This window comes from Lethenteron reissneri, unplaced genomic scaffold, assembly GCF_015708825.2.
Source record: "Lethenteron reissneri isolate LAM-NWPU_2019-01 unplaced genomic scaffold, ASM1570882v1 scaffold_1375, whole genome shotgun sequence".
In the NCBI taxonomy this organism is placed as follows: Eukaryota; Metazoa; Chordata; class Hyperoartia; order Petromyzontiformes; family Petromyzontidae; genus Lethenteron; species Lethenteron reissneri.
The window spans coordinates 133303-144848 of record NW_026891086.1 but is presented as its reverse complement, the minus strand read 5'-3'; the positions used below and the strand labels follow the sequence as shown (position 1 = coordinate 144848).

The 11546-nt window shown below is 49.6% G+C and overlaps 1 protein-coding gene across 1 annotated transcript; it reads right to left on the bottom strand.

The window, feature by feature from the left end:
- Window positions 1-4249: 4249 nt before the first annotated feature.
- LOC133362119 (protocadherin-19-like) lies at window positions 4250-6008 on the bottom strand (the record flags this gene model as incomplete). The annotated part of the gene is given in 5 exon segments (XM_061581076.1): window positions 4250-4749; window positions 4752-4937; window positions 4939-5277; window positions 5279-5767; window positions 5769-6008. Coding segments are annotated over 5 exon segments (1754 nt in total), but the record flags the coding sequence as incomplete, so codon positions are not given.
- Between the last annotated feature and the right edge of the window lie 5538 nt (window positions 6009-11546).

Below are 11546 nucleotides of genomic sequence, written 5' to 3'. Positions count from 1 at the left end.
TTTTTTACCTACGTGACTTTACCGAAAAACCTAAGAATATGAATTCGAATTTTTTTAAATGTTGGATTTCCCACAACCGCATTTAATTGAACGCTTTTGCCAGGAAATGTGGCCACCTCGTAGCACGGGATTCTGCCAACTCACAATAGCGCCTTCCCACCGCTCCTCTCCCATGGTGTTGTTATTGTCCGCTGCAAATTACCGGCGCAAAACGGAACTTGATTTCGGCCGGACGCTGAAGAAGTGAAGGGTTCGTGTGTGCGGCGCGCTAAACGCTGCTCACCTGCTGGACTGCTGCTGCAGTCGATTGTTGGGCTCCAAGAAACAGCAAGGCCTCTGCAAAATCAACGGGGGCACGCCACCACCATTCACACACTGCGCATTCACGATCGCGTGCGACGGGCAAGGCGCTGCGTAAGTGCCCGTTAAATGTGTTAGTTAATCATACACTTTGGTTTTTTCGGTAAGTCACGTAGTTAAGAATAAAAAATGGGAAAAAAAAATTACCCGTAAAAACAAAGTTTTTCACTATAAATCCTTTATATGCGTGGCATCGGTTATATTTATTATTCATTTCTGTTTTTCTTGAGTAAGAGTTTCATTTTTATCACATTGCTATTTTAAATTAAATATGAATTTTTTTTTCCTATAAAGTATAAATTTTGGAAAAAATTTTTCACGAAAATCAAGCGTCACGCACAACGAGTCTGTGTGCAAATGTCAGCTCGATTGGATCACGGGAAGTGGGTTAAAAAACGACCGAAAGATTTGCACGGTCGTAAGCGCGCAAGCAAGCAAGTCAACTTAATATAAGGATTTAAAAACAACTAAATTGAATCGTTTCGGAGGCAACACGAGCTTCCGTCTTCAGGTGGAATCGTCACAGCAGAATTACTGCATCAAGTGAAGACAACTCTAAGAGACACGAGATTATATACAGCCTGAGGGGGCCAGGGGGGCCGTGGGTGGGGGGGACAAGCTGGTGGGGGGGAGGGGCCAGGGTGGGTCGTGGGTGGGGGGGGGGACAAGCTTGGTGGGGGGGAGGAGCCAGGGTGGGTGGGGGGGGGGACAAGCTGGTAACATCATTTCTTATGATGCAGAAGATGGCCAGTGAGTTAAAACGGGGGGGGGGGGGGCGGAATTTTTATTTAATTTTTTAACTACGTAACCAAAGAGTGTGAAAGAGCGCCAGCTCTCTGCACAAGGGGGATTGTGGACTGGCTCTGACGGGTGCCGCTGCAAGCTTACAAAGAGCTTGAGTGCCCAAGCGCGTGCAGAGATTTCTGGAGCGAGACTCCCCCAAATCCTTTCAAACGCCGTCGCGTGCCGTATTAGGAGCGAGTTGTTTATCAGCTAAAGGATATTTTGAGACGCTACGGGCTGTGCGTGTGGCCTGCCGAGTTTTATTTTATTCTCTGAAAATAAACGCCGGTACATTCTTCTGATGTGAATAGACACACACATTGTGCCAACATGGCTCCGGATGACATTTAGCCAAGGCCGACATGCTGAGCTTTCAAAGTTTCTCACTGAAGGCGATAGTGACCGAGCGTTAATTATACAGACTGGTCAGCATTGGAATTCTTTTTTACATTTTGGATTTCCCACAACCGGCATTTAATTGAACACTCGCCGCATCCCAACTGTTTTTAGCATTTGCCAGGAAATATGGCCACCTCAGAGCAGAGGTCGCAAACGGGTTTTGATTCCTTACCCGTACCCGGCCGCACCAGGGTCGCAAACGGGTACCCGTACCCGGCCCGTACCTGTACCCTACCCGTACCTGGCTGGGTACGGGTATCGGGTACCTGATTGCGACCTCTGGGATGAAGCCATGTTGTAGGCCGCGGGTGGGTTGATTCTAGGAACTTGAATTGTGAGAAGAGACAAGACGTTGGGAAATGAGTGACAAGCGGTGACTCACCAGTGACTCACGTTCTACCCATACCCGGCCGGTCACGGGTAGCCGGGTATCGGGTAGGGTACGGGTATCGGGTAGGGTACGGGTATCGGGTACGCGGTTGTGACCTCTGCCTCAGAGCACGGGATTCTGCCAACGCACAACACCGCCTTCCCACTGCTCCTCTCCCATGGGGTGTTGTTGTTGTTGTTGTCTAAATGTTGTTGTCTAGATGTTGTTGTCTAGATGTTGTTGTTGTTGTTGTCTAAATGTTGTTGTTGTTGTCTAAATGCACCGCAAAGTCACGACATCCGCTCAGCCTGCAAATTACCGGCGCAAAACGGAACTTGATTTTGATGCAGTAATTTTTAGCTGTGACGGTCCCACCTGATGACGGAGACTTGTGTTGCTTCCGAAACGTGATTTATTATTTTATTTTATTTCCATTATTACTTTTATTAACTTTTAATTTTGATGATTTGAGGCCGGATTGCTGAACAAATGAAGGGTTCGCGTGTGTGACGCGGGTAAACGCTCACCTTCCAGACGACTGCTGCTGCTGCTGCTGTCGATTGAAATTGTCATTGCCCTGCAAAAGATCAACGGGGGCACGCCCGTCGTCATTCACGCACTTCGAACTCACGATCGCGTGCGGGCAAGCGCCGCGTATGTGCACGTTCAATCTGTTAGTTTTGTATATCATCAGCGCGTGACATTTTCTTCACTTCCATTCTCACCACGGAAGATTGCAACCTTCACCGTTTTGTTTAGTAACAGGAGCAATCCGTACGCAGCAGGGTCATTGTGCCGACGTCAGCGCCCGACGTCTGTCCACGAATGGGCACGCAGACTCTGAAACCCCTTGTGCAGAGAGCGCACAGCTCGCACGCACGCACGCACGCTCGCACGCTCGCACGCACGCACGCTCGCACGCACGCTCGCACGCACGTACGCTCGCACGCACGCACGCTCGCACGCACGCACGCTCGCACGTTTGAAGAAGGGTCTTCGCTGGTACCACGTGTTTCCTGTTCTTTAAACGTATGTAATGTGAGGATATATCCGGATCACTGACGTGTCACAACTCGTCACGATGATTGGCTCTGCCGGTCCTGGTCCACAGCCAATGGGGGAAGCCTGGGGGCGTGGCCCTGACGTCATGGAAAGGTGACAGCTGTAAGGAGATGATTGGCCCTGCTGGCTTTAGCCACAGCCAATGGGGAGACGAGTCAGGGGCGTGGTCCCGGGAGCCTACGAGGGAGTCTGGAAGATTCCACGGAGGCTAACCAGGATTGGTGGAAAGGTACCACGTGACCCGGGTATTAAATAGGGGTGGAGACAAACGACACGTGGTCAGAACGAGAACGAACGGAGGAAGGAGGCCACGCGGGAGCGGGGCTCCGGGTTGCCACGTGGCAGTGCGTCTCTCTCTCTCTCTATCTGTCCCTCTCACGCTGCCTGTCAGCAGCGTGAAGGAAAGCTGTTCATGAAAAAGTGAAATAAAGACCAGATTCCAGGAGTCGCCTCAATGACCATTATTACACGTATATTAAGCTCGCCAAAAGGAGTGCTCGGATCTCAGCGAGCGTTTAATACGCGTGGCACCACGATTCGTACCTTCGAATGTGCCTCCTCATTGTATCCGCTTCTCTGAGTCTCTTAAGCATCTGCCACCAGCAGATCGCAGGTACGCGTGGGAACCCACCCACCCCCCCTTCGTGCTGCTGATTGAGGGACGCTTGGTTTGCGTAGAGGTCGAACCATGAACCTCTCCGATTCAGTTAGCTTTAGTCTTCTTGGTTCTTTCGGTAAAGTCACTGTAGAAGGGAAGTAATAAAATAATAAAAATAAAAGAATAATTATTTTATTACTTCCCTTCTACGTGACTTTAGCGAAAGAACCAAGAAGATGAATCCCTGCAGTCACGAAAGCTTTAAATCAGTTGCTTTATATTATAATTGATAACCGGAGTAAAATGCATGCAGATGAAATTTCGGCAAACTCAATCGACCGTACACAATGCGCCTATATTTTATACTTGATTGCAATTTAATTTCGCGGACAGTCTACGGAGATATGCGTGGAAAAAAACACGTCATTCCCCCCTCCCCGCGCACGCTGCATTGTGCGTAGGGGGGCGGATGACGATTCGTGACGGATGATTGATTCTCAAGATTTCTTAAGTTATTGCCGCGGCAGTGAAAGTTCAGCGGGGAGTGCTTGGCGGGCCTCCCCGGGCCCGTGCGGTCATTTTCAAAAGGGGGCCGTCTTGCGTCGGCGCATCACCTACCTGTGTGAGGTCGTGCCGGCCAGGCACACGGCGCAGAGGGTGGCGACGCGGGGGCTTGCCAAGCGCCGGCGTTTGCCGCGCCCGCCGCCTCCGAGGGCAGGAAGGACTTGTCCTCGTAGGCGTTGGGCGCGGTGGCGGATGCCGCCTCGCCGCCGGAGCGGGCGGCCGCCCCCGGCTCGTCACGCGCCGGCGTCCTGGCCCGGGCGGCCGCGCCGCAGCGGTAGGTGCGTAGCTCCTTGTTCTCCCGCTTGCAGCGCAGCACCACCGCCACCGCAGCCACGTTCAGGACGCACGATGCCGCGGCCAGCGCCATGACCGCGACGAACGGCGTCGCGAAGCCGTTGTCCCCGTCCCCACCGTCGTCCCCGTTGTCGCCGTCGTCCAGGAGCCGGCCCTCGGGGCGCGCGTCCGTGACGCGCACCGTCAACGTCTTGACCGACACGAGCGGCGGCGCTCCGTCGTCCCGCGCCACCACCGTCAGGTTGTACTCGGCGGTGGCGGTCGCCCCGCGGTCCAGCCGCGTCGCCGTCGCCAGCGCGTACACCTCGCCCCCCCGTCCCAGGCGCGGAGCGCGAACGGCGGCGCCACGCCGGGCCCCGCGGCCGACGCGCCCTCGAGCGTGCAGGTCACGCGCCCGTTGGCGCCCGAGTCTCGGTCCCGGATGCGGACGAAGGCCACGACGTGGCCGGGCGACGCCCCCCGGGACACGCCGACGACGGCGGCCGCGGAGTCGCCCGGTCGGGCCGAGCAGCCGCACGACGGGCGCGTTGTCGTTCACGTCCAGGACGCGCACCAGCACCGTGGCGTAAGCGGGGACGGAGTCGGGTCCCCGGTCGCGCGCCCGCACGTGCATCTCGTGGGAGTCGGCCTCCTCGTGGTCCAGGGCCCCCACGAGGGTGACTAGGCCCGAGCGCGAGTCCACCGCGAAGAGGTCGCGCGCCGTCTCGCGCGCCCCCAGCATCGCCGCGTACTCCACCTCCCCGTTGGCGCCCTCGTCCGGGTCCGACGCGTGGAGCCGCGCGACCAGCGTGCCCGCCGGCGCGTCCTCGGGCACCAGCGCCCGGTACACGGGCCGCTCGAAGGCAGGGCGCGTTGTCGTTGGCGTCGAGGAGGCGCACGGTGAGCAGGACCGTGCCGCTGAGCGGCGGGCGGCCCCCGTCCAGCGCGGTGAGCACGTACTCGTGCGTGGCCCGGCGCTCGCGGTCCAGGGCGCGGCGCACCACCAGCACGGGCGACAAAGCGCCGCCGCCGCCGTCGCGCGTCTCCAGGGCGAAGGCGCCGTCGTCGGGCTCCATGGCGTAGCCCCGCAGCGCGTTGGCGCCGGCGTCGGGGTCGCGGGCGCCGTCCAGCGCGAAGCGCGTGCCGACCGCGGCGCTCTCGGCGACCTCGAGGAGGGCGCTCTCGGCCGGGAAGCACGGCGCGTGGTCGTTGACGTCCAGCACGTCGACGACGACGCGCACCAGCTCGGCGGGCCGCTCCAGGACGGCGCCGAGCAGCAGGGAGCAGCCCGAGCCAGCGGCGCTCGCCCGGCGGCACGCGGCCTCGCGGTCGAGGCGCCGGCTCACCCGCACATCGCCGACCGTCGGCGCTCACGGCGAGGTAGTCGGAGCCGTTGGTGCCCCGCAGCGCTCGGAATCGGCGAGCGCGGAATTGCTCGGCGGTGAGGCCCAGGTCGCGGGCCAGGTTCCCCACCAGCGTGCCCGGCGGCTCCTCTTCGCGGACCGAGTAGCGCGGGGGCGCCGGCGGCGAGCGGCGGGCGGAGGCGGCGGCGGTGACGGCGCAGCACAGGCAGACGAGGGCGGCGCCGAGAGGATCCATTTGTCCGGGTCGGGGCGAGCCGGGGGCACGAGCTGTGTGCGTGGACGGCGCCGGCCGAGGAGTCGGAATTGCGGGGAGACGAAGGGGGGAGAGGGTCGAGCAGGAATAAGGCAACGCTTGATAACAAGTATAACCCGTAAAAACAAAATTTTGGGAAAAAAATGTCACGAACATTAATTGTCACGCACAACGAGTCTGTGTGCAAAATGTCATCTCGATTGGATCACGGGAAGTGGGTTAAAAAACGACCGAAAGATTTGCACGGTCCTAAGCAAGCAAGCAAGTGAACTTAATATCAAGGATTTGAAAACGACGACGTGGGGAAGCAGGTGATGGGAGGGGGAAGAACTATTCGTTGTGATTTTTTTATTCGGATATTTTCAGTTGTGTAAATGAAATTGTGACGGGAAAATGGAAAAATTGACGATGCATAATCAATAGCGAGACTAGCTGTACTACCCGGTTTCGCCCGGGGGCTTGGATGAACCACGCCCGGCCGCCTTTGTCCCCCCAGTGGCGATGTTCACACACCACGCCAGTTACTCGTTTGAGGCTGAGTCGACCTAGGGGAGGCCCAGGAGCGGTTAAAATAATCATCACCGGCGGTGGCCGTGAGCGGGAATCGAACTCGGGTCGCCGGTTTCGTAGCGCGGCGCAGCTAACCGCTACACTACATTGCGTTACGCTTCCACATGCGCGGATTTGACATCACAACTCACTTGCCGTGCAAAAAATAACTGCATTATTGAGCTCCAACCCCCCAAAAAAGTGTATTTTTATAATTTGTGCACGGTGTCCAGTTTGGAAAGTACCCACATGGCAAATTTCAAGTTTGTTGCATGTCGGGAAGTACGCTAAACATTTTGAACAAACACACACAATCACAACTTTGCCTTTTATATAGATGGAGATGTAATCTTGGCCTTGTCAAGTTGCTTGAGATGACGCGCTCGACGGCCATCAATGAATAGAGTGCTACGGTGAAATGCGGCGAAGTGTTTGACATACTTTAGTGCAAGCCGCCTCGTTACTAGGACACAAACATCAAGTGTTTATAACACTGGTCAACAACTACAACAATGTTTTTTCTGGCCTGGACCTTTGCAGCAGTGTATAGTGTAAGTGTATAGTAGTGAATAGTGTAGTGTATAGTAGTGAACATGTGTAGTGTATAGTAGTGTATAATGTAGTGTATAGTAGTGTATAGTGTAGTGTATAGTAGTGTATAGTGTAGTGTATAGTAGTGTATAGTGTAGTGTAGCAGTGTATAGTGTATAGTGTAGTGTAATAGTGAGTGTATAGTGTAAGTGTATAGTAGTGTTTATGTGTAGTGTATAGTAGTGTATAATGTAGTGTATAGTGTAGTATATAGTGTAGTGTATAGTAGTGTAGTGTATTATAGTGTAGTGTATAGTGTAAGTGTATAGCAGTGTATAGTGTAGTGTATGTAGTAGCAGTGTATATGTATAGTGTGTTTTTGTGTAGTGTATAGTAGTGTATACTGTAGTATACTGTAGTGTATAGTGTCGTATATGTGTTGGAGAGCCAAGCCACAACATTTACAATCTTGCGTCATGGAACACAAACGCTGAACATTGATGAAAAATAAATTCTGTCTGTAACACTGGTCAACAACAATACAACATTCTAATTTCAGGGTGCTGATTCCAAATCTGATCTCAGATTTGCTCTATCACATCTCATTTCTATGCTATCGGCATACCCCAATTTCATTGATTTTACCCAAATTACCTCTGTCACTTATGATTGCAAGTTGTTGCGAGTCAGGGACTGCTTTAGTGTTAAAATATGGCGCTGTATTTTAGGATGGTGTGTTTACAATATCATTTTATGTAGATATCCACATTTATTTCAGATTTTTCTTCCGCATTTTTTATTGAAAATGCAATATTTGATATCTCAAAAACCTGACGTGATAGACAAAAACTGATGCCAGATTTGGAATCAGCACCCCACAATTACATTAAGACCTATGGATATCTTATTGCCAGACAAAGTGTGTTGACCAGTGTCATTTTTAGATGTCGTGTTTCGCCTTGGCTCTAATTGTCCACGCTCAACTCACGTTGGCTGTAAGTCACCACGGCCCCTGACGTCACGGCAAGCCTCGGGGCCACTTGCTGGAGTTCTTCCATTACTCGTACGGTACATAGGATTTTTCGGTAAAGTCACGTAGGTAAAACATTACAATTTATAAAAGTAAAATAAGTTACTTGATACGGTAAGCGGGCTGTGACGGTTCCACCTGAAGACGGAAGCTTGTGTTGCCTCCGAAACGTCGTGATTTTTATTTTATTTTATTTTACTTTTATTAATTTTAATTTTTTTTACCTACGTGACTTTAGCAAAAAAACCTAAGAATATGAATCCTTGCAGTCAAGAAAGCTTCAAATCTAGAAATAGTAGGGTACATCTTCTTGGTTCTTTCGGTAAAGTCACGTAGAAGGAAAATAATAAATAATAAAATTAAACATAATAAAAAAATATATAGTATTAATAAAAATAAAACATAAAAATAATATATTATTTGTTTTGTTTTATTTATTTTATTATTTCCCTTCTACGTGACTTTACCGAAAAAACCTAAGAATATGAATCATTGCAGTCACGAAAGCTTCAAATCTAGAAATAGTAGGGTACATCTTCTTGGTTCTTTCGGTAAAGTGACGTAGAAGAAAAATAATAAAATAATAAAAATAAAACATTAAAATATATTCTATTATATTATTAATGAAAATAATAAAAGAATAAAAATAAAACATAAAAAAATATTGTTATATTATTAATAAAAATAATAAAATAATAAAAATGAAACATTAAAAGATATTATATTATTTTATTATGTTTTACTTTTTTTAATTATTTCCCTTCTACGTGACTTTACCGAAAAAACCTAAGAATATGAATCATTGCAGTCACGAAAGCTTCAAATCTACAAACAGCAGGGTACATTTCATTAAAGCGTGTGTTTTAAAAAAGTTAGTAATATCACTCATCATGTTCATATCCAACAACGCCGAGTGGCTAAGACATGTGGACGAGATCAAGTTGTCTGTCAAGAGCGTGAGCGCTGAGTAGCACAGGGAGGAGGAGACGCGTGTTTGGCCACGTACCCGCTACGGGATTCACCAGCCGCCGTCGAACCTGCAGCAGCAGCAGTTGGTGTAGAGCAACACAAACAATATCAAGCAAAGTGTCGTAAGGAAGGCAAACGAGAGAGAGATGAGAGGAGAGGCCTGGGGCGTTGAAACGAACGTCGCAGCTGTTTCTGAGGTCACGTTCTGACCACGTGGGCGGGTGAGTTGACCGGCAGCAGCAGCAGCAGCCAATGGGAGGGAGGCGTGACGCACGCGCGGCTCTCAGCCAATCAGGGCTCTGTCCGCCCGTGGCGCGTGCTGCCCACCCAGCCAGCCAACATGGCGGCCTGGCACGACGGACGATTTGGTTGTCAGCGATCTGGAGTTGACGTCGACGTCACTGCAGCGATCCGTACTCTTTGGTTCTTTTGGTAAAGTCACGTAGGTAGCAAAACAATGTTCTCGCTGTGGTTTTCCCACCTGATGATGATGATGATGATTGTGTTGCAATCGAAACGTCGTGATTTAGTTTTGTTTATTAAATCCTTTTTATTAAGTTCACTTGCTTGCTTGCTTGCGCGCTTACGACCGTGCAAATCTTTCGGTCGTTTTTTTAACCCACTTCCCGTGATCCAATCGAGCTGACATTTTGCACACAGACTCGTTGTGCGTGACAATTTATTTTCGTGAAATTTTTTTTCCAAAATTTTCAACTTTTTAGGAATTTTTTTTTTCATATTTAATTTAAAATACCAATGTGATAAAAATGAAACTCTTACTCAAGAAAAACAGAAATGAATAATAAAATAAAACCGATGCCACGCATATAAAGGATTTATAGTGAAAAACTTTGTTTTTACGGGTTAATTTTTTTATACCTATGTGGCTTTAGCGAAAGAAACAGAGTATTTATCAGCATATTTGTATTGTTGTTACTAAGATGGAACTGTGTGCTTGTGTGTGTGTACGCAACCAGCAACACGGTTTACCCACAGCAAGGAATTGTTGAGGTGTTTTTCTTTCTATTACGTGCTTTTGAGTTCAAAATAATGTATTTCCATGTTGTGTAACGTCAACTGATTTAAAGCTTTTGTGACTGCAGGGATTCATCTTCTTGGTTCTTTCGGTAAAGTCATCACGTAGAAGGAAAATAATAAAATAATAAAAATAAAACATAAAATAATTCTCACGACGTTTCGGCCACAACGCAACGTCGTGAGAATTATTAAATGTTGTATTTTTATTATTTTATTATTTACCTTCTACGTGACTTTACCGAAAGAACCAAGAAGAAAATAATTATTTTTATAAAATAATTATTTTATTGTTTTATTTTTATTATTTTCCTTCTACGTGACTTTACCGAAAGAACCAAGAGGATAACATCAACTGCTTTAATAAGGCATTTGAAAATGTTTCATAAAAAATCGTGCATTAGCATGCATTTCTGTACAATTGCATTCAGTATTCAGTATCGATTGCATTCAGTATCGCGTGGGCGGCGATGTTGTCACCTGTGGCTTTAGCGGCCACTAGGGGGAGCCGTGTCGTCACGTGCGCTGTCCCGAACGATGGCGTTCTTGACGTTAAATGTTCAAAACAACTTTATGAATCAAATGCATTTTAAATCTAATTACGTCCCCCAGTTCGTTTGGGGACGTTATAGTGAAACGGCTTCTATAGGAGCGGCGCAAGTTGAGGACTTGCTGTACTGCATCGCATTTGTTCTGCGAAATTTCGTTGCTATTCCAGGAGTCCCCAAACAATGCTGATATTACTGGCAGGAACCACCTGGTTCCACCAGCCCACAGGGGATTATTGTGTCCGTCCGTCCGTCGTGCATCCAAAATTGGGAGGGGTCGGGCTGGGTGGAGAGGGGATGGGCTGGGTGGGGAGGGTGGGGCTGTGTGGGGGGTGGGAGGGGTGGGGCTGGGTGGAGAGGGGATGGGCTGGGTGGGGAGGGGATGGGCTGGGTGGGGCTGTGTGGGGGGTGGGGCTGGGTGGGGAGGGGAGCCTCTACGTGCTTCCAGATGCACCACAATGAGCATCACGACCGATTTGTCAACTTCCCATTTACCAGTTCTTGCTTGACCTGTCAATTTCCTTCATTTTCTCCACATTTCTGGCCTTCTGGCTGGAGGTTGTCAAGTAATTGGTGTATTTTGCTTCTATTATAATGGCAACTAGAATTTGTTTTAAAATTGTTTCTGCTATTGATCATTTACACGGCTTTCACTGAAGCACTTCACATCATTTATCTTTGTGGAAACTATCATGTTGGCAGTACTCTACTAGATGCAGGAATGTATCTATTATTGTTTGCACCAGTATATCTTCTGCGTCCACTGTAAGAAATGCATGACTGTTTAATCTGAAGAATAGACATATTTTTACGGAGCTTATAGTTTACTAGAATAGCCATTATGGTAATGTGGAGGCG